The 23,299-nt window shown below is 47.4% G+C and overlaps 4 protein-coding genes across 4 annotated transcripts; all 4 read right to left on the bottom strand.

Annotated features, from left to right (window-relative positions):
- Positions 1-8,937: 8,937 nt before the first annotated feature.
- EI90DRAFT_2934850 (kinase-like domain-containing protein) lies at positions 8,938-9,563 on the bottom strand (the record flags this gene model as incomplete). The annotated part of the gene is made up of 3 exons (XM_039055122.1): positions 8,938-9,201; positions 9,258-9,326; positions 9,390-9,563. Coding segments are annotated over 3 exons (507 nt in total), but the record flags the coding sequence as incomplete, so codon positions are not given.
- Positions 9,564-11,114: 1,551 nt separating this feature from the next.
- EI90DRAFT_3019706 (kinase-like domain-containing protein) lies at positions 11,115-12,355 on the bottom strand (the record flags this gene model as incomplete). The annotated part of the gene is made up of 6 exons (XM_039057397.1): positions 11,115-11,306; positions 11,385-11,594; positions 11,649-11,717; positions 11,770-11,952; positions 12,042-12,092; positions 12,155-12,355. 6 exons carry the CDS (start codon positions 12,353-12,355, stop codon positions 11,115-11,117), a joined length of 906 nt encoding a protein of 301 aa, XP_038911518.1.
- Positions 12,356-12,869: 514 nt separating this feature from the next.
- EI90DRAFT_3282074 (general amino acid permease 1) lies at positions 12,870-15,664 on the bottom strand. The gene is made up of 7 exons (XM_039066876.1): positions 15,375-15,664; positions 15,259-15,319; positions 15,004-15,188; positions 14,805-14,848; positions 14,619-14,630; positions 13,378-14,486; positions 12,870-13,354 (listed from the first exon to the last, which is right to left on the bottom strand). Exons 1-7 carry the CDS (start codon positions 15,469-15,471, stop codon positions 13,246-13,248), a joined length of 1,617 nt encoding a protein of 538 aa, XP_038911517.1. The 5' UTR covers positions 15,472-15,664; the 3' UTR covers positions 12,870-13,245.
- A 3,825-nt stretch (positions 15,665-19,489) lies between these two features.
- EI90DRAFT_3244833 (uncharacterized protein) lies at positions 19,490-20,065 on the bottom strand (the record flags this gene model as incomplete). Its single annotated transcript, XM_039066551.1, has 1 exon — positions 19,490-20,065. A coding segment is annotated over one exon (576 nt), but the record flags the coding sequence as incomplete, so codon positions are not given.
- Positions 20,066-23,299: the final 3,234 nt, after the last annotated feature.

Below are 23,299 nucleotides of genomic sequence, written 5' to 3'. Positions count from 1 at the left end.
TGCTGGGCTGTGGCTTCCCGGTTTGGATCCTGGAACATGGCATCGAGTTCTGTGTTGAACTTGTCCATGGTGAGTGTGGGCGAGCTGGCCATCAGCAATGTGATGGTGCGTTGCATGGCCCATGCTCCTGCGGTCCCTCCCTTCATATAGGAGAGTACAAAGAGGATCTGCGAGAGTGTAAGGGATTAACCTTACTTCACTATAATTCCGATTATAGTGATATTTATATTATGTTGCATCACTATAATTCCCATTATAGTGATGTGTTTATTTCTTTATTTATTTGTGCCGAGATATGTAAATTACATATATATACCTCGGAGTAGTTGTAAAGGCCCGGTAGCCTTTTACCTCTACCCCGTTGAATATACAGCACATTAAAGCTTATATTTAGACGGACTACCTGAGGCCTGAGGCGAACGGGGGAATGGAACGTACCATCCCCAAAATAGTAAGCAAACCTTTCAGAGAGGGTGCTGGGGAACTCGGCTGCATGGATGTGGAAGTAGATACCACATTCAGCTTTGAAGCAGTCAAGATCCTCACTGGCTCCCGAGAAGGGGGTGGGGTGACCTTGGGGCCCTTGGGTCTGGGCGTGGGTGTTGGCGCAGGTGGGGGGGCAGGAGTGGGTATGGGGGCGGGTGCAGGTGCGGCCCAGTTCAAGGCATGACTTTCAACAATGGCCTGTAGTTCTTTGAACTGGGCCAACAGGTTGTCATATTGTTCTTCTGACACCATGGCAGGGGAGGAGGTAGGGGAAGTGTAGTTGAAACCTTCTTCTGCTGTCAGGGATGTGTCCGGGGTCAAGGTGGTCCGGGTGTAGTGTCCGGTGCTAAGGACCTCACGGGGGGTAGATCAGGCATGCGTACTGGCGGGCCCGATGGGGGACAGCGATCCCTGGCCACTTAGACTGAAGTGGGAATGTTGAGAAGAAGGCTACTTCTTTGGTTCCCACCCCAGGTGTGTTTATATACATGCGGCTTGGGTCACATGAGGTCCGCCACATCACCCCGCATACAGCCACAGTCACCTGGGTGTCCCTGTGGGGGATCCCGAGGGCATATGCTGCACACGTGTGCACTAGGTTGCGCCCTAGAGCTGTCCAGGGCGTCCGGGGCTAGGCATGTCATGTGCACGTCGCGGGCAGGTCAATAATACATAGATATAAGGGAAAGGTCATCCATGTGAAATAGAAATAGAGAGAGAAATAGAAGTGGAAGAGGGATAGAGGGGGGAAAGAACATGAAGGAAGGGTGCAGGGTGAGAGAAGAGGTACCAGGTGAGGTGGGCCTGGGTGGAGGTGGGTCAGGTGGGTGTGCCCTGACAGATCCCTGGGGCATTCAGTTGAGCAGCTGTGAAAATGGCATCTCAGACTTCTCGTTTTGTCACACTGACATATTCTATGTCATCGTTGCATGGGTCTAGAGAAATTGGTGGAGAGTTGGCGAGTCTCAGGAGTTCTGGGAGGAGGTTCTCCCGTAAGGTTTGGCACTTGTCTATATGGCTAATGGCTGGCTCTAGGTTGTCACTGCGCTTTATAGGTGGTGATATATAAGTCCTGTGGCATTTGGCCCACTTCCTTATGTGCCAGAGGTTGTGTGGGTTTGCCTTTTCCGTGATGTTGCGGAAGTATTCCCGTTTGGCCTTTCTGATGCAGTTGAGGACCTCCCTCTTGAGGTCTTTTACATGGCCTGCCAGGAATGTTGAGGGTCAGTGCAAATCTCTGGTCCAGTCTTTCAGCATTTCCTTGGCTTCACAGAGTTCCCGATATGCTTTTGAAAGGTCTTCCATCCACCATGGTTTCACTGCTTTACTTGGCTGTCTCACTGGAACTGAGTTGTTTGCTGCTTTTTCTAGGTACCTGTGTAAGGTTTCTGTTGCTTTGTCGAGTTCTTCTGAAGTAGCTGTAATGTGGCGTTCATTGAGGAGTTCGTACACCAAATTGTCATGGGCCGGTTTGTTGTTTTCAATGGTCGCTTTCAGGGCCTCTGTAAATTTGTCCTCCGACGCATGTTTCCAGTTGAGTTTTTTCTCCCACAGGTTGTCTACTTCTTCCCTGGGGGAGCCTAGCTGGAAGGAGAGGGCATGGTGATCCGACAGACTGCCAATTTCCATATCTATTTTAGGACACCTGCTCTGAGTGCTGCTGCATTGGCAAAGGTTAAGTCGAGTGTCCCATGTTGTCTTCCCAGGTTGGGATGAAGGGTTCATTACAGATGGAGAATGTTTTCCCTTCAAGCCATTCTAGGGTCTCTGTTGTGCAGTTGCAGGGAGCTGTCATATCCATCCATGGCCATCAACTTCCACCGCTTCCGATCCCTCCGGACTACCTCCGCTCCTTCTTCACTAACCTCGGAGCCCCTGTATTCTGCAATCACCTCCACTTCCCTCGATGGTCACCACCTCTTTTCAATATATTACCTACACCTCCCTAAGTATGGAGCCCCGAAGGTTTCCGGACAGCTCCAATGTCTGCTAGCACACTCCCACCTCTGCTGGGCAATACACTCGCTTGCCCTGCAAGCCCACCTTCAGGCCTATCCCTCCTTTCCATTTCTGGGTTATCGCCTACCATTCCGCTGAAGGAGCGGAACTGAGAGTGCAGTTTTCCCTGTTCCTGGTTGTGGGGGAGTGTACCTGTTGAGTACAGTGCTGTGTTAGTGTTTTGGTTGCTTTTTCAACAGTTTAGTATGCTATAGAAAAATCAAACAATCAAACACCTTGCGGAGCTGTTCAAATAATTCTGTCTGTCTGAGCCGACTCTGGTCTGTTCAGCTCTCAGTCAGAATTCACCTAATTCTACCACTTTTTAGTTTAGGAAGTGATTACTCCTATGTGTGGAGAGATACTACTATTTTCTCCCTTCACACTGTCACTTTTTGTTCAGTAGTAACAAACTGCTTCTAAGTGTCTTACTTAGACGCCTATAAATCTCCTATCTCACTTATCACACTGTTGTTGCCTTTTGTACAGTGGCAAACTTAACTGTCTTATCACTTTTTCGCACTGGAGTGAGAACCAGAAGTGCTTGAGAGAAATATTACTCTATTTTCTTACTTCTCTGAGGGGCTGCAAAGTGAGCAAAATCATGGTCCTTTTATACCTTTCAAGACCTTTCTTTCCCACGCTTTGCACTATTTACATGCAATAGAGTATTTACAAGCTTTTGTTCTAGAAAGCCCTAATGACTTGCCCAGATGACTTAGTCAGATATGACTCAACCAAAATGACTTGGTTAGATGTGATGGGGCTGTGTATGACTCAGTCTGAATTGGTTTCAGGCTGTGCATTTCTATTTTCAAGAAATGACTCAACCATATTATGACTCAACCAAAGTGACTTGGTCAAAAATGACTCAGCTGGAAATGACTCCATCAGAAATGACTCAGTCAGGGTGTCATATAGTTCTGTCTAGAAAATATTTCTAGGTAGTTGTTCATAGGTTCATATAATCCATATAGTGTAAGAATGTGAGGAAATGTTCTTCAAAGTATGTTTTAACATAAACAGTCCAAAAAAAATGTCATAAAAATGTAATGCATGTCAGATCCCCCTTGTTCCACAGCCATGGGAACATCTGGTGAATGTCTGTGCACAGGGAAACTTGTGCCAAGACTGAGGCTGAAGTGTGGTCACCTTACCAGTTAAAGTGTTTAACTTGTCACATGACCTTCAACATGGTGTCGAATCCAAGTGATACACACAACCTTGATTGACTCCTTCAATTACTCTTTCCTCCCATTCCAACTTGCTATCATACAAGGGTCAAGTGTCCATGCATGTGAGGTCATTCTTTAGTTGTTGATGATGTCCTCGGAACTTTCCCTACACCGCTAACCCCATAACCTGACTTGTCAGTAATATTCAATCAGCTAACATTTAACCCCATACTTGGCCCTGCCATTTGCGGGCCTGCCCTCGTTGTAACTATATATACTCAACTTGTACATAGGTTACACCCCTGTAATAAAATCGACTAGAGTGTACCCCCTTTTAGTTCCGGTTTCCAGTTAGTAAGTTAGGGCACGGACGTGTTACTTGGCACAGCGCTCCTGGCATAAGTTGCTGAGGCCACCACGGAGACATTCCTTCATCTCGATCTGGTCTCTGACAGTATTTTATTACTCCCTGACTAGTACACATCTTGTATGGCACCAAAAGCCCCTCACACTCATTCACAACTATGCACATTAGTTCCAAACTCTGCCTCACCATCCCCAGAACCCTCACAGCCTGGTCCTAGTTGATTGGCGAGAAACCCAGTTGAGTTTCGTAGCTTTTCTAATCTAGAAACCCCTCTCCTGTCAACTCCGATCATGTGTCCTGTTAGAAATCGATCACCAGTTGCAGATTCCGACTTTGGAGACACCACAGAACAACCCATAGACCCCATTCACTTCTTTGGACTCGGTTCCGAGGCCCCCAATTTCGTCGACCCTCCTCCTGCTGATCCTCCCATCCCCACTGTCCCAACTGCCAACGATGCTGAACCCATCCCCAACGTGGCTATTGCACAACTAGCCCAAGCCATCGCCAGTTTGGCTCGTCACACCGGATGTCCACCACGTCCACCATCTTCCACTCTCCGGACCAAGGTCCGTGAGCCTGAACAGTTCGATGGAAAAGACCCCCAAGAACTCCGAGTATTTCTGGTCCAATGCAAACTGAATTTCCAGGACCATCCCCTCGCTTTTACTAGCGACTGCACCAAAGTCATCTTCGCACAGTCCTACCTCAAGGGAATGGCCCTTGATTGGTTTGAGCCGGATCTATTATTCGATCAAAATTTTCCGCTTCATCTGCAAGGGATGAATAACTATCAAGAGTTCGTCAACAAACTTCAAACCAACTTCGGTCCTCACGATCCTGTGGGTGACACCGAAGTTCAACTAATGACCCTGGACATGAAGGATGGGCACCACATCAATAAGTACGTCATCAAGTTCAACCAACATGCCTCTCAACTTCATGGTTACAGAGAAGCTGCACTTTGTCATTTTTTCTATAACAGATTGCCGGAACATATCAAGGACGATATTGCCAGAGTAGGTAAACCTTCTACTCTTTCGGAACTTCGCACCTTGTCACAAACTTTCGATGCACGCTATTGGGAGCATAAATCTGAAGTGACGCTGTTGTGGGGACAAGTCCGTGTGGGTTAAAACGAGCCTCATTGCACACTTCACCCTTTACTGCATCAGGGATTAGGATTGGTGAGTCGGGGTAATAGTAGGAGTTGTAGAGGTGGTAGAGGTAGTTCTGACGAGTCTAAGATCGTTAGATCTGGTTTGGTTGTTGAGGAGATATGACATTTTCTTCATTATCTTTACTATTTTCATTCATTCACGCATGTGACTTTCCTTTTCTATTTGTATCGGACTCTTCCGTGACACTGTATAGTTAGTTAGAGAGGGTTATCAGCACCGTACCCAAGGACCCCACTACATCTGTCTGACACTAGAGAGAGACCTACCCCCCCCAGACCTGAGTTGCAAGTTTAGATTGATAGACCCGTTTGTCAGGGCACACACCCTGACTAGCCTGGACCCGGACCCGCATCCGGACCCGCACCTGGACCCGCATGTGTGCCTCCGCCCTGCACGCTCCGTGCGCCGCATGCTCCGGGCCCGGTTCCTACCCTTCATGTGACTTCCGGGTATCCCCGGAAGTTTTCGCCATATTGGGGCCACTGTGGGAAAGTGAGAAGTTAACCTTCTTCTCACTTTCTTACCCACAGTAGGCAAGTGTAGCCTACTTCCTATTTATCTATACACTTTCTTACCCACAGTAGCTATGCCCTGAGATGGGCTGTGTTTACAGGCCACAGACAGTGGACTGTAGAGAGGGGTCATGGGGACCCGGGGTCCGTCCCCTGACACCGTTACAATGCATCACATGAAACCCTCCTCTAACGTTTTTGACAAGTCCACCACCACTTCTTGTTCCAACCCCATTCCTTCCTCCTCCTCTTTCAACTCCGCTTCAAGTAGCAAGCCTCCAAAGGACAATAAGAAGTCTGAGGCCAGCTCCACTAAACCAGACCTTTTGTCAAAACTCGGAGACAACAGCAAGCTCATGCCACAAGAGTGCAAGTGCCATCTCAATGAGAAACTTTGCATGTTCTGCGGTCAGTCTGGCCACATGGTCAAGGACTGTCCCAAGTCTTCTTCTCGTGCGTCTAAGGCCCATTCGGCCCAGACCGAGGAGCAAGGATCTGCTTCCACAGAGGCGAAAAATTAGTCTGCACCCCTGTGGACTCCACACGGACCGGGGGTTGCAATTCTTCCCTCCATGTGCTCAAAGAAGTGTGTTTAAATGTGTCTTCCATCTCCGACTTATCCTCCCTCCATATTCCCGTTTCTTTTTCCCTTTCAAATGGTCTATTTTCTCCTCTCAATGTTGACCCTTCAGTTAATGTTCTACCCATTGTAGATAGTGTTGCTGATGTACCACTCTCTCCTCCACCCCCTCCAACTACTTCTGTAGATCGATCCACCTCTTTCCATTTCTCTTCTTTCTCTTCTCCTGTCTCTTCTTCTCCTCCATCCAATGATAGGACACAAAATAAACTTTTCCGCACCTATAAGAACGTACCCACACTCATAGACTCTGGGTCTTTGGACTGCTTCATCGATGACACATTCGTAAAGAAGTTGGTCTTGAAGACATATCAGATAAAACCCCTACAACTACCCCTTTTCGACGGTAGCACCAACTCAATCATAACCCGTGCCATTGATATTCCCCTCTGCTTCACTTCCAGAAACATCACCCCCATGACTTTCTTTGTCACATCGCTGGATGGATCATGTTCCCTAGTCCTAGGACACAACTGGCTTATGTTAGAACCGGGTGGATTCAGACGACTCTGGAGTGGAATTGGAGACTTAGCGTGGAAGGACCTCGGCCTCAGTGACTCAGGTGGAGCGCTGTGCCATTGCTGGTTGTCCTAGGGGTCCCTAATTTCGGATCTAGCAGAGGGAAAGTCTCTTGGGGGAATTCAGGTCGATTTTGGACTGAGGTTACAAGTTACTATGTACATTGTATATAAGGAGGGGTCCGGAATCAAAAGGAGCGAGGGTACTCTGAAAGGAGACAAAGGGAGCTGGAAAGAGGAACAACACTGAGGGTCAAGGGTTTGACTCAACAGTGTTTCCCAAAGGAGGAGTGAAGGGCCAAGGCCCAAGGAGGAAGGAAGGAGGTTGGGAGTGGGGAATGGCTAGCTGACTGAATAGAAAGGAAGCAGTAGCCCAAATAGGAATGAGGGAGAATAGCGGAACTGAATGGAGCAATGCAATAGTTGCAAGGTCCGATGTAAGTCTGGAAAGTCCGAACTTGGAAGTTAAACTCTGGAATATTGGCAAATGTAATTAAATGGAATGAGCTAACCAATACAATGGGTATAAGCGGAGGTGGGGTCAAAGTCCGAGGTCGGAGCTAAGACTGGAGGTTCCGGAGACAGAGATGTGAATGGGATTCCAGAGCAGAGGCCCGGAGCATAGGTGTTGCGTACTCGTCTGGAAGGTGTCGAGGTTGGGGTCGGACCTGGAATGTTCCGGAGTCGGACTGAAGGTGGTGTCAGAGCCGGAGGTGGGATAACCTCTTGGGAGTCGGCAAGGAGGAGGTGATGGAAGGGAAGTAGGATTCCGGAAGTCAGGTTCGGAGTTCCGGGAGCCCGGAGCGGAGGTCGGGATTGTACGGATATGACAGCTTACCCACTACAATCCATTGATTGACTGGGTCTCAAGCAGTATTACGTTCCGAACTTCCGAACCTACCAAGACAGTTACTCCGAGCTCTCCCCCATCATCTCCGGTACCACTGCTGTCGTCCAACATCCAACCATCTGATGTTCTGCCAGCACAGAAATCTGGGAATTGATACTGGAAATATTTTTTACAGAGGGAAACAGAACGTCGGGTCAATGGATTGACACGGAGGTACAAGAAGACCCTGCAACAGGTTGAAAAAATTTTGGTCAGTGTGTCTTCCCCCCGTTAATCTAAAGGAGGCCTTTGCATTGTGTTCTAAAATCTTTCGATCGACACGAAGCTTGCACAAGCGTCAAAGAAGGAAGAAGCTGTGTTAGATTGTGTAACCAACTCAGCTGACGCAGGAGATGTGGGTACGGGCGATGCAAGAACAGGAGGTTCAATTCCAGAGTTGTCAGTATGACCATACTTCCACTCTTGTTGAAGTTCATGTTATCAGAATGAGCATGGGGAATGTGGGAACACAATTGTAGAATTTATTGGAATCTAGGTCATTTCTCAGTCGTCAGTCTCCTAACGGCTTGTCAAGAAGATTTTGTATTGCTCTCAGCGTGAATGAAGTCGAATTCGAGATCCAAGTCGGTGAAGTGGCCAAGCGCAAAAGGATCGGATACAAAGGCGAGTGGCACCTGATTAACCTCATGGTCTTCGATTCCTCAACGGCCTGCACCTGATGCACGCGTCATAGTGCTGTTGTGATAGAAGTCGTTCAACATGGAACCCCCGCCTCTTTGGCTTCGTCCGGAGCCTTGCCAGGTCAGCCTCATCCTAACGACCTCGCCTACGAATGCAACGGGATTGCGCATGCTGGCGGGGATCCACGCCCCGACCGCATGGGATGCACGTCAATACAAATGACATTGATCATGAGCTCCAGGCAAGCGTACAATAACGGCCAGCTCAGGAATCCTTTTCCATGCTGTGTGAAGCCGCGCTATAATCTACACGCTTGCAGATTCCATGAAGGCATGCTTTTACTACCGACATTGCGGGGCGGTCCCTTGGGCTCCAAGCAAAGCAACGCTGGAGAACTGCATCTAACTCCGAATCGGGCTCGAACTCTTTGAAAGGGAGAATCCCATCTCTCATCTCACTGGGGATGTGGAAAGGATTCTTCCACGCATACGGTCGACGCCCGTGAAGAATCTAGACACCATTAAGAATGCTAATGAGTAATCGTGGTCATGGGAGCCGTGATGTTACGCGGCCCGAAACTTACTTCCATAGCCGTGCAACCAAATGCCCAGACATCGCTGCTCTTGGTTCGAGACGGGGGCTGGTCCTCGAATAGGATCAATTCAGGTGCAGAGTACTGTATAGTCGTGAAAACGCTGCTGCCAATGGGGTGTGTCGAGCTGTCATCGATCGCGATCGACAGTCCAAAATCGCATAGCATGGCCCGGCCATTGGAACCCACTAAAACGTTGGTCTTCGAATTACCGCTCAATCAAATGAATACGGGAGGTGATGGTCGTGAACACTCACTGGCTTGACATCTCCGTGAACTACCCCTTGTTCATGAAGATAGAGAAGCCCGGCTGCGATTTCAAGAATCTGAAACACCAACAATGACTGTCAGGATCGATGGAATGCGACTTGGAGAGTTCCACAACTGACTATAGTACTTTTCGAAGCGTTGGGTTCGGAGTGCAGATATTTTCGCACGTCCTTCCGTGCGCACAGCTGGGATACGAAACAAGCATGCACGTCGGATTCGGACACTTGAAGTGCCCAACCATAAAAAGGCGTAACGTTGGGGTGGTTGAGAGAACTCCAAATCCTTCCCTCCCGGAGAAAACGCTTAGAGGAAAAATAAATAATCCGATTAGCGATTAATGACCGAAAAATGTGAGCATAGAACCTCCCTCACCCTAAGCAATGCCTTCCAGCCATACTCTCCATCAGAGGTGGTAGCAAGGCGGAGGGTCTTTAAGCAGGCCCTGATCTAGGGAACACGCCCGAACCACGCTATCAGCTTCTCGCCAGATACACAAAGATGTTTTGAAGTAGAAGCACACACACACCTTCTCGCCATCGTCCCCATAATACCAAACAGAATCAACGAGTGAGTAGGATCCGCTATTGACGTATTTCTTCTCTTTATCGAAGTCGATCAAATTCGTGACATCCCTATCTACTCCGTAACGCGCCATTTCATCTCGAAATTGCTGGGCATGCTCTGCAGCTGTGAGCAGGACCAAAGGTGGTGCTTCCATTTTGTACAATCCACTGGGGGTCTTTGAATCAAGGGTTCGGATATCTGGAAGAGGATGGAGCTCGTTCTCTGTGGACTTTTTTTATGTGTCGTACAGGGCATAGCTCTAGCGCGCCTGTCGGACCCGCATGTCGTTATGGAGCCCCTAGGAGTGTGTCATAAAGGCGCTTCGTAGTATCAAACAAGGATCGGCCGACATTTGAGTCCTATTTGAGGATACGTCGAAATAGGTCAACGCGCCGCCTGCCTGGTGACGAATCCAACAGACAAAGGCGCGCGTTATTGTCCCCGGCCGAGCGCACAGATAATCCCCGCAACTCGTGCGCCCGCGAAGGTGAAGTTGAGCAATGGCGCAATAACGCCCAAGTCAATTGGGCGCTTATCGGATTCAGGAGCGCGATGGAATCCCTCTCCAAATAACAAAGGCAATTACAATACTACCCGGAGTCCTGCCTAAATTATAAGAGCCGTTAGGCTACGAGGAACAACTGATTTCGCTTTTTTGTGCACCCCATGCATGGTGGCTTACGCTGGACAGACAGAGCTGTCTTTGAGGTGGAGGGGCCCCACCTAGATGGTGCCGGCCGGGGAGTATTGTGGCCCACGAGCAGGGAAGCCGTTTACGAATGTCTACTTGGTTCCTGCCGGGTCCTGTGCAACGTCCCTTCACGATTGATTACGTTACAGCAAGCCGCACAGGTGGGTCTCGTGATGATCCAAAATGGCAATACAATGTCCGAAGATGTTTTTGCATGTTAACACTTAACAGCGAATGTATCATAACGTGAAGTATGAAGGAGCACGGACCGAATCTTGGCATTCTCCACTCTGTGAGCGCTCATTTGAATCTGATCCAAATAGAGCACGCAATCATTCTTTGGCATGCACGCCAGTGACAAAGATAGCGCGAGCTTTTCCGTCGCCAAAATATATCTTGATAACCTCTGGTCAACGGATTTAACGCGCGCAACTGGCAACATAAATCCGTGTCTCGAACGCATCACATAAACACCAAAAACAGGACTATGAAGCCCTTTATGCCACAGAGTGTTAAGGGTTCCATGACGACCCACTCAGAGGACCGAGGCTGCATTGCAATGCCACACACACCGCAGAACTTTCTGGTTTTACGAAAGCATGTTTGTGTATACTTGAGACATTGTAGGACGATGGTTAGGGCTCCAGGCGAAACAATACTGCAAGATCGTCTCCAACCTCGAATTGGACCTAAACTCCCTAAAAGGGAGGACCCCTTTTTTCATCTCGTCTGGGATCCTCAGGGTATGCTTCCACTCATACGGTTTTCGCCCAGAGAGAACCTATACATCGTTATTAAATCGATGACAATGAGTATCATGTGTGTATAGCGGTCTTCAAGCTATGTGAGTCGAACTCACCTCCATCGCCGTGCAGCCAAATGCCCAGACATCACTGCTTTTGGTGCGAGGTGGAGGTTGATCCTCGAACATAACCAATTCGGGGGCAGAGAATTGTACTGTGGTGAAAATGCTGCTACCAATTGGGTGTGTCGAGCTATCATCAATTGCCATCGATAGTCCGAAATCGCATAGCATGGCCCGGCCATCGAAATTCACCAAGACATTGGTCTTCAAATTACCGTTTCGTCGAATGGAGTGAAACGGACAACGTTGGACACTTACTGGCTTGACATCTCCGTGAACCAACCCTCTATCATGAAGATAAAGAAGTCCAGCAGCGATTTCACGGATCTACGACATCATCAATAATTGTCAAAAACGCCACTCCAAAGTTCTTACGCACCATTTTGCTTTTCGGCACGTTAGGATTGAACCGCAAGTACTTACGCAAGCTTCCCTCAGTACACAACTGGGATACGAAACAGGCATGCACGTCAGGCCCAGACACATGAAGTGCCCAACCGTAGAAAGGGGTAACGTTGGGGTGGTTAAGAGAACTCCAAATTTTTCCTTCCCGGAGGAAACGCTAAGAAAAGACTCAATCAGCCATCAATGACCAAGGAAATATACTAGGAAAAGAATTTCTCCCACCCGAAGTAACGCCTCCCAACCAACCTCTCCATTGGGGGTAGTGGCCAAGTGAAGTGTCTTAAGACAGACTTTCCGCTATAATGCGCCCAAGCCATAACGTTAGCTTTTGGGTTCCCAAGTCACAAGCGGAACCATACCCTCGTGCCATCGTCTCCATAATACCAAACAGACTCGACGTGCGAGTAAGATCCTCCGGCGATATATGCCTTCTCTTCATTGAAGTCGATCATATCAGTAACGTCCCCACGCACTCCACGGCGGGCCATCTCGTAACGAAACTGCTGGGCATGCTTTTCAGCTGTGAGCAGGGCCAAAGGTGATGTTTCCATCCCGTTCATTTTTGGGGAAGGGAGCTTTTTGGTTCAAAAAGTTCAGAAACAACTAAGCGCTTGCAGATGAAAGTGTTCGGTGTGTTCTGCTTTTTAAAGATTCAAGATCAATACAGTAAAGAGCACAGCGCGCGCCCCCGTCGATTATGGAGCCCCCTAGAGTACGTCATGAGGGCATTGCACAGATCCCTCTTGAATTCCGCTCAGAGTAGACGCGCCGCTGGGAAAAAGTCGAAACGCCATCAGCATGCCATCAGATCTGGAGGGTAGAAAATGAAATTCGCCCACGGCAGTAGAATTAGAGGAATTCGGGCGTTTATTGAAATTGAGAAAAATGCCGCCCCGAACAACAAAAGAGAGTCACATAGACGAGGAAGCGCAAATGGAAGATAATCGGTTGAGCAACACTCGATTGTTGGTCAAGCTAGCGAGGAAGATCGAATACTCACGCTGCCTGCGAAGCGTAAGCTTCGATGTTCAATACCTGAGCCGGCTAATTAGCTAGCAAACTTAGGTTGTAACGGAGTTTTCCGAAGTCTCGCTGTTCGCAACCCAAGCAATCCCCGACACAGAGCTTCCTGACAAGCAGTGGTAGGATCACAAGCACAAAGCTAAATGGTTTCATGCGAATCTGGTCCAGTTGTAAAATATCAGGTGAATTGATCCTATCACTGAATTATCGATCCACTTGGAAAGTCACCGAAATGCCACAACTTGGAATCCGAAGTGGTCGAGATCGAGGGAGAGCCATGCACGTTGTCGAATTCAAAAAAATATGAAACATCAATACAAGATCGAGAATACTGGCCAAGCACTCTGGATGCACATCAGCCAGCCCCCAATCCAGCCCAAGATCAGTACCACTATCACATGTGTTAGGATAGTAGTTAGTTCATCATCTAGAACAAAACCGCCGCGATCTTCTCCCCCAAATTCTTCGGCGGAATCTCCTCTTCCTCCGTCTCACTCAGACTCGGAATCCCCGTCACGAAATCCATCTCCTCAGGCCTCCACCAATGCGTCCCTTCCACCATTTGTACCCCACGAACAAGATCACCGCCAACGGCACGTTAATATAACTCGTCAAAAAATCAGACGCATTGAAACTCCAAAACACCGCAAACCCATTGATCAAGATCAAGATCGATAACCAAAAGGTACCCCATATCGCCAAGTAAGGTTGGAATGGTGACCAATAGACAAACTTGGTTCGATCGATCCCTTGCGCGCGCAACCCTCGCCAGAATCCAATGTAAGTCGAGTTGATCGCCAACCATGCAAAGAACCCTCCCACAGTCGATAGGTTCACGAACCAATTAAACACCGTATTCGCTCCGTTGCTCACCGTCAAAAACGCCAAAAACGGGAAACAACCAGAGGCCAACACAGCATAAAGCGGCAAACCCCTCGACGTCGTGTGCGCAAAAAACCTCGGTGCTTGCCCTCTCAGCGCCAACCCATAAAGGATTCTCGATGATGTGTAAAGGAACGAATTCCCAGCGGAGAACGCGCTCGTAAAGACACACGCATTGATCACATGTGGCAACCCGCGAATGCCAGCCCGACGAATCGCAATTACGTACGGAGACTCCGCCGCATTCCCCACATCGCTCAACAAGTTCTTATCATCAAAGGGGACGATCATGCCCGTGATCAATATCCCCAAAACATAAAAGATGATTATTCGATAGAACACCCTCCGAACGGCCTTTCGAATGTTTCGACGTGGAGACCGTGTCTCGCTCGCGGCGATCGCAACGAGTTCCACACCTTGGTACGAGAAAGCAGCTTGAACGAGTGTACCCAATATCGCCAAGAATCGTCCTAATCCACCAGGTTCAAGGTACGTATTCATCGCACCTGGATGTTTCCAATATCTGAATCCAATTCTATCATGATCAGGCCCACCACCGAGATCGATGATCAATCCAGCGATGATGAGACCCGTGATGAGAGAAAGTTTGATGATGGAGAAGACGAATTCGGATTCGCCGAACCAACGTACGCCGAAGAGGTTGACGAGGATGACACAGAGGGAGATGACGGTTATGTAGGCAGAGAAGTGCTTTGTGTTAGGATCCCAGAAAGTGAGGATGATTTGGGCAGCGGAGACTTCGACGGGAACGGAGATGGCTTGTGTCTACGAGTCATTTGTGAGAGACAGAAGGGGGAAGAGAGTAATGGGAATCAGTAAAACGTGATGGGCTTGGCATAATAATCTCCGAATGTGTCGGGGGGCGCGTTTTTATTATCATAAAGTCACGATACTCACGTAGAAGTAGTTCTATTGATTGTTCGACATGGTGGGTACCATGGGATAATTAATGAATTAAGGGGGACGATGAAAAGAGAGAGCGCGTAAGTAATGTTATCATGTCGGCTGGATGGGAAGGAAGACGAAATGACCCTCCCGCGTGGAGGGAAAACCGGAGTGAAAATGAGAATGGCCATTGCTTACCCAGCCAGTAGCAAAACCGAAAGCAGGATCCACCCATCGCGCAGCTAAAGAATATCAGGGGGCAATCAGCAAATTGTGTATCAACGGTCTAAAATGTGGTCGTGTGCGAACACAAGTGACTGCCAGAAAAGCAAAGGAATATGGAAAAAATACAGAAAAGCTGGCTATGCTGTACAAACAATGAAGGGGGGGGACTTACCAAAATGAGGGAAAGACCCAGAAATAGGCGCAAACGAAGTCATCTCTCCCAGACTACACAAGGTCGAATACGAGATTGATCCAATGAACAGGTAGGCAAGCAAAGCACCAAGAGGTCCTGCACGCTCGATGGCTTTCCCTGAACCGAGGAAAAGACCCGTACCGATTGTACCTGCGATGGCAATCCTACGCAGGAAGGTGTGAGTGGAGAGATATGGTTGACGATAAGAAGAAGTTCAATTGAATGAATGCTTACATCTGTACGTGACGCTGCCCAAGACGCCGTTGAACTCCGTCAAGATCATGCTCGTCAAAGTCTAAAGAAGCAACCAGTCAATACACACTATGTTTCGCCCAGAAAAAGCCACATACGATACTTGTTACTGGCAACAGGATTACCGGTCACATAGACTTCATCTGCACCTTTCTCCTTGTCCAGAGGGTACGATTTCTCATCGATGTGGGACATGACAGTGTTTGGAGTTCACGGCTGGACGGGGTGAGGAGGGTAAAGGAAGGGAAGAAGAAGAGGGAAGCCCTGAAGAACGATAGGACCCATAGTAGCCCAATGGAATTTATAACTGTACAGACACTATGCGACGAAGAAGAGAAGCATGAATAATTGTGTCCAGCACGCAATAACAGTCAAATGAATTCCAAACATGGATCAATCAAATGGAATCCCGATATACACAAGACACAACATCACTAGAATTCAGTCGGGTAACTCCAACTCCTCACGTTCCATGTGCTTTTGCAGCCACAAACGACCTGTTGTATCTGGATCACCATCTTCTCTTCATACTCCAGTCTGGACAGCAGACAGAGCGCTAGGTAGATAGCCAGCCTAGCAGAGCGCCATCTCGGTCTCCTCTCACTCCATCCAGGCAGGACTCTGGCCTCTATGACTTCGTAATACTAGATAGACACTGCTGGATTACTCTACATACCTTATGAATCCAATACCCGCTCGGAGCGCCACACCGATCCACATGGGTTTCCATTACTTCCGTACCGATCATTCATCTCCGGAAGTGAGAATTGCCGGTGTCGATAGACATTAATCCATTTATTCAGATCAATGAACGCTTCAACCAACAGCTTGCTAATACCATACATACGATTACGCCTTATCGCGACATAGTCTAATCATGCATGAGGGACTTGCGTGTGCCACCTGTTGCATAGCTAAGCCGACCTCTCCCAGGATCGCGAGCGGGACGGCTGGTACTGTTGCTAACCCAGAAGTGGGACACTTAAGCAAAATTTCATTCTCCCACTACACGCCTGTTTGTGATTCTATTAAGTAATGGCTCCGTATCAGCTGGCAGGATACCCTGTGGCTGAGGAAAAGATTTGCTTTGCGGACTCGGATGAGGGCTCAGTTATTCGTTCACTGCGTTCAGAGGTGAAATATTCCGGGGCCGAATAGTACAGGAATAATTTTTTTTTTTTTGGTGGAACCCCAGTAGCTTTCGCGGATACATTGTATTTGGGGGTCGGCAAATGAGGGAAGAGGTCTGAGAAAATAAAAATGTCACGTGATTCCAAAAATATGGCCAAAGCCACTCCATTTAACCACACAACTTCTATTAAGTGTTGTATATTTATTGCCCGATAATAATATTAAAATGCATATGTGGTATGGGAACTCACTTTGAAACAGGTTTATACATAACTACAGTATGTTGGAAATGCACGCGCTTTTCTCATACATCAGGGAGATTCTCAGAAATCTGAGTGACCAAAACCTGTGTTCACACCCATAGAGCAATTGTGCCAATTTTGAAGCGAGTTGAAGTAGCGGAAAGGTACATTCCACTGCTCTGAAGCTGAGATGGATGTGGGCCCTAACTCTGCGCAACATATGTCTGTACTGATATAAAGACTGCACCGAAAAATATTCCAATGCCACTATAATACCCCTTGAAAGTTTTGGGCCTTTGCATGCTGTAATCACTAAGTTATGGGGGGATGCAACAAAATACAGCCTCATGCACTGGGAACAACTTTTGAACCAGTATGCAATGTGCCAGGAGCAGTGGGAGGAAAATTTAGGGAAAAAAATCAAAAAAATCAGGAACTATAGTGCCTTTAAAGTGCTTTCAGGACATATAATTATTTGCAAAATTGAGGAAGAAATGATGGAGAAAAATGGAAAATACTTTTGGAGACCCAAGAAGTAATGAGAACTGAATTGATGGGAAAGTCTGAAAATTGAATAGGAAAGTGAGGGGAAGCCTTGTAGCATTGTTATTTTCTGCTGTTGTGATTTTTCCTGATTGTTCTTGGTCTCACTCCCAGCAGCTCCTGGACCCTCCCAGGAGCTTTCAGGAGCTTCCAGGAGTATTGAGGAGCAGCTGGGAATGAGACCAAGAAGAATCGGGGAAAATCACAACAGCAGAAAATAACAATGCTACAAGGCTTCCCCTCACTTTCCTATTCAATTTTCAGACTTTCCCATCAATTCAGTTCTCATTATTTCTTGGGTCCCCAAAAGTATTTTCCATTAGCTGCTCCTGGACCCTCCCAGGAGCATCCAGGAGCATCCAGGAGTATCCAGGAGCAGCTGGGAGTGAGACCAAGAAGGGTCAGGAGAAATTAGAACAGCAGAAAATAACAATGCTACAAGGCTTCCCCTCACTTTCCTATTCAATTTTCAGACTTTCCCATCAATTCAGTTCTCATTATTTCTCAGGTCTCCGAAAGTATTTTCCATTTTTCTCCATCATTTCTTCCTCAATTTTGCAAATAATTATATATCCTGAAAGCACTTCAAAGGCACTACAGTTCCTGAATTTTTTTTGATTTTTTCCCTAATTATTTTTTCAACTTTTTAGAAGTCCCTATTTTTCAAATTTTCCTCATTTCCCTCTATATTCCCCCCTCATTCTCCCCTTCATTCTCCCCCTCATTCTCCCCCTCATTTCCCCCTCATTTCCCCCCTCATTTCCCCCTCATTTCCCCCCTCATTTCCCCCCTCATTTCCCCCTCATTCTCCCCCATTTCCCCCTCCTCCATATTCTGCAAGTCTGAAAGTGATTAAGTTGCCAGATTAATCATATATCAGGCCATAAATTTTGACTGTGTATTGGTGAGTCTCAGTGTCCTTGATGTATAGTATAGTGTTTGACCTAAATTTTAAGTACTTTCTTGTTGTGTTAGTCTTGTGGTAGGAGGTATTCATGGGGAGTCTTCCCTTTTTTTTTCCTTTTCATTTTCAAATGCTCCAGGAGCTCCCCAAAGCTTCTCACCCCTATACATTTTGAAGCATTAAATTGTATTTACTGGATATGTTTGTGCACAAAGCAATGCTCCATGCCCTCCTGGGAGTGCCCTGGAGTACCTGACCAACTCCGGAGGAAATGAGCTGTTCCTGGACCAGCCAATCTCCTCCTGATTCTCCCAGTGCTCCCCATACTCCAGAGCACTCAGGAGCATAACAATTTTTTGCTGATGTCAATGGAGGGGGTTGAAGGTACATTTGAAACTCACCTTTCCCAGAATGCCTGGACAGGTGCAAATATGGATCACGTGTCAGGCTTCACTGATGCGTGCTTGCCCAACTTGACTTTGCTAGGTCTCTTGCTCCTTTGGCTAGGCTTACATTGGGCTTGAGACTCGACCTTCCCATATCCCCTTCCTAGTCCCCCAAATGCCAAGGGATAGAGCTGCTTGAAAGTATTCCAAAAAAAAGGTTTCTTCTCCCAAAGCCTGGCAGATCAGCGAGGCTCGGAGGACTAGTTTGGCTAAGTGATGGACAGGTCACGTATTAGGTGAGAATGTATTGCCAGGACTATCAGCCCAACCTTTGGACCTATTCCATGACTGTCTAGCCACTATCTCTGTCACCGCTTGTTAGCGTGCAGTCTCATGGGGCTAGACTAGCTGGGAAACAGTCAGGGGAACCAGCAGAGCAAAATGTGAGCAAAAATGTGCCCCAGTTCAAAGGCACGAAATTCTTGAATCCATCACTCCCACTGCTGAGCTGCTATCACCATCCAATCCAAATGTCCCTCCCAGTACCTACACAGACAAAGTATATTTACCTTTCCAATTCTTTGGGGGGACAATTAATCGCTTGCAGAAAGACAAAAGAAACCTGACAAAGGCTGCTCATCAGATGGAGATTGTGCTTAGATCATGCATAGCTCAAAAATTCATTCATGTATTCATTTTTGCATGTAGATAACCACTGATCGATATTGTATTATTGTTCCCTGAGTTTTAACATAGCTTGCAACCTAAAGATGAGGTCTTGGGAGAGGGGGGATGGCACGGCCATGATCAAGCCATGTTTGCTTATGTAAGCATCACAAGGTCACAGCCTTGTTGCCGACCCCCATTGTATTTGGGGTTTGTGATGGGGATTGGTGATCCCCAGGAATAGATTGGGACTTGAACCAGGACTGCCACTGAGGAAATGCAGTTATGCATGTGGTGTGGGACTCTGGGCACCCCGGTCACGGGGGGTCTGGTATACCCACTCAATCCCCACTGCTGCTCAGCCAGTTGTCTGGTTGACTCTCTTCATTCTGTAGGTTCCCACTCCAGGTGTGTAGCACTAGTTTTGGTGGGAGGGCCTTGTGTCCGTACTTATTTTGGTTTGTTAGGGCTATGTCCTGGTGGAGCTTGTCGTTAAGGCCGGCTTTTAGGGAATTCTTAACTTCCTTATAGGTGGTTTGGGGGCGATCAGGGTTCATCACCCTGTGGCATCTGGCTTTCCATAGTTGCCATGCGCACTCTAGGACTACGATGCAGAAAAGTCTTGTCTCGCCAACTTTTGATTGGCCACTAGCAGCTTTGATCTCGATGATCGGGGCAGTCATGATGTACAAGATGTCGAGGTTCACGGGCCAGGGAATCTTTCTTTGGTCACATAATCCTTTGGTGATTGTCCATAGTCTCTCCCCATGGTTCTGGGGGCACTCGAATAGGATATGGGAGATTGAGTTGGTTTGTTGGCAGTGCTCACATTCACCGTGCTGTTCATATCCTGGGATTTTCTTCCAGTAGCTGCCTATTTTGAGGCAATTGTGAGTTAATTTCCACAGGAAGTTCCTGATTTCAGGTGGTGCGTCTCTTTTGTTTCTGCTTAGGTTTTGCCATATCCTGTCTGAAAGGTTGCTTACTTATTTGGGGACGGTAATGTTCCATTCCCCCATTCGCCTCAGGCCTCAGTTAGTCTGTCTAAACATAAGCTTTAATGTGCTGTATATTCAATGGGGTAGAGGTAAAAGGCTACTGGGCCTTTACAACTACTCCGAGGTATATATATGTAAATTACATATCTCGGCACAAATAAATAAAGAAATAATAGCATCACTATAATGGGAATTATAGCGATGCAACATAATGATATCACTATAATGGGAATTATAGTGAAGTAAGGTTAATCCCTTACACTGTCCTGGGAAGGAGAACCGTTGTTCATGTTCTCGAGGGTGGATTGGATTAGGGCAATGTTGTTGGATGTTCCAGTTCGGAGTTCAGGATTCTTTCCTAGTCTCACTCTATGGATTAGTCTGGTTGTGGTGGATTGGGTTATGGCGATTAGGTGCGTGCCGCCAGGGGAGTGGGGTGTCAGGGGAGTGGGGTGTCAGGGGATGGACCCTGGGTCCCCATGACCCCTCTCTGCAGTCCACAGTCCAACCTGTAAACACAGCCCATCTCAGGGCAGGACTACTGTGGGTAAAGAAGGTCAACTTCTCACTTTCCCACAGTGGCCCCAATATGGCGAAAACTTCCGGGGATACCTGGAAGTCACATGAAGGATAGGAACTGGGCCCGGAGCATGTGGCATGCAGAGCATGTGGGGCAGAGCACGCATGCCGGTGCCAGTGCCGGTGCAGATGCAGGTCCGGGTCCGGGCTAGTCAGGGTGTGTGCCCTGACATGGGGGATTGGGAAGGGGGTTCAACAGGGTGCCTTGGGTGGCTAGGGCATCAGCTTCTTCATTGCTGGTTATGCCGGCATGGCCTTTGAGCCACTGAAAGGAGGTGAGGTTTTGTCTGTTCCTCAGCACGTTCATGGTTAGCTTAGTGGCAAATCTGTGTTTAGAGTGGGCATAGTTGTCAGGGGACAGACCCCAGGTCCCCATGACCCCTCATCAGCAAACTTGGTAGGGAGCTCTTGGAGCTCTCAGAGCTCTCAGAGCTCTGTGAGCAAATTGAGTCTTTTTGCTGTGCACCCTCTACACATTGGGTGGAGAAAATTAAATGTTTGAATGATTTTATTCTCCTAAGGATGCAGAAGTGCAAAGATAATATGTATATACATTTTTGGAAATGCATATTAAATGGCCAGCATCATTACTTGAAACACTCTATGAGCTCTATGAGCTCACTGAGCTCATAGAGCTTTTTGTTTTTAAATCATGGATGGTCTTCATATCTCCATGAAATCTGCTTAGTTATTTTGGCACCAGTAGTGCAAAGATAATATGGATATATATGTGTGTAAAATGGCCATTGTCATTGCTCTGAAAGCTCTATGAGCTCTATGAACTCTATGAACTCAGTGGGCTCATAGAGCTCATATACCTTTTGTGTTTACTAAAATCAGCACCTTATTTTTTATTGCTATTTACAAAATATGAGGAAAACTCTGAAATCCAAAAATTTGCACTTTATCTTTCATCTCATTTCTTGCTCAAAACTCAACCAATTTTGATGATTCTATGTGAATTGGAAAGCACCAAAGTGTGGCAATGTAACCATGCATGTTATGTAGGGTATAAATCAATTTTAACAAAGTGTTCCAAATGAAGTAAATTGAAAATACCACCCAATAAAGCAAACAAAAAGATGATGTATTCTTCAGATATCATCCAAGCCTTTGACACCAAATTTCCCATGGTCAAAAAGCCATGGTTATTTGGCTCACTGTCAGGGCCCAGCCCTTGTTCTGTGACGGGCCCAGGGGATCCTCCTAGTCGCTGGGGTATCTAGTCCCAGTCCGAGATCCTCAAACTCACTGAGGGGGCTAAACCTTCTCAACCTCCTCTACAAATGGGAGCCAGGAACTATACAGTTTTCAGCTGTTTGTTGACTTTCCATAAATGGCACCCCCCGTGGGAACGAGCTGCTCACCCAGAAAGTTCCCACAGTTGTGGCTGTGATGGTTTCTGGGTGAGTAACTTGCCCAGAACTTTCCCATGGGTCTGCATGCATGCGGGATTGTGGAATAGTGAGGGCTGTGCCCTGACACTCACCAAAACATGGTGGGAGACTTTTCTAACACTGAAACATACATTGCTACATTGCCCCACTTTGGCACTTTCCAATGCACATTGAATTATCAAAAAAGTGAATTAATTTTTTTTTTCCAATTATTCCTAATTTCCTGAAATATCTCTCCCTAACTTATCCCAAAATTTCTGATTTTTCCCCTGATTTTTTGGACATTCTCCTTTTTTAGAAAGTCCCCCATTTTCTGAATTTTCCTTAATTTTCCCTGACTTTTTTTCAAGTTTTTAGAAACCCCCCAGTTCCCCTCATTTTCCTCCCATTTTCCCCTTCATCCCCCCCCTTCAATTTCCCCCTCATTCCCCCCCCCATTCCCTCCCAATTTCCCCCTTCAAATTTCCCCTCATTCCCCCCCCCATTCCCCCCTCAATTTTCCCCTCAATTCCCTCCTCAATTTTCCCCCATTCCCCCCATTCTCCCCTCCAAATTTCCCGCTTCAAATTTCCCCTCATTCCCCCCCATTTCCCCCCTCCATTTCCTCCCTCATTTTCCCCCTCATTCCCCCTCATTCCCCCCTCCAAATTTCACCCCATTCCCCCCCTCCATTTTCCCCCCACTTCCCCCTCAATTTCCCCCCATTTCCTCCCTCATTTCCTCCCTCATTTCCTCCCTCATTCCCCCCAATTCCCTCCTCATTTCCCCCTCCAAATGTCACCCCATTCCCCCCTCCATTTTCCCCTCATTTTCCCCCTCATTTTCTCCCTCATCCCCCCCAATTCCCCCCCATTTCCCCCCACTCATTTTCCCACTCATTTTCCTGCATTTTCCCTAAGTAATTTCAGATTAACTGCATTTATATCCCTAAATTTGGCTTATATATTGATTGGGCTACATACCCTTGGTGTCTGGTGCCGCATTGGTGCTGAAAGTGAAGCTGACTTTGTTCAGTCCCTTGTATGGTAAGGACTTGGCTATGGCTAGTCACATGATGCCATAGTCAATGCTTTTAAATTTAAATTTTAATATCGGGTAAATTAAACACTCAGGGAGCTCATATAGATAATAGTCCCCTGTGTGCAAATATAGCTCTATGAGCTCTCAGAGCTTTGAC

The sequence above is a fragment of the Cantharellus anzutake genome (assembly GCF_015039405.1).
Source record: "Cantharellus anzutake strain C23 chromosome Unknown EI90scaffold_62, whole genome shotgun sequence".
In the NCBI taxonomy this organism is placed as follows: domain Eukaryota; kingdom Fungi; phylum Basidiomycota; class Agaricomycetes; order Cantharellales; family Hydnaceae; genus Cantharellus; species Cantharellus anzutake.
Note: the sequence above shows the minus strand (reverse complement) of the source record. Positions and strands in the feature narration are given on the sequence as shown.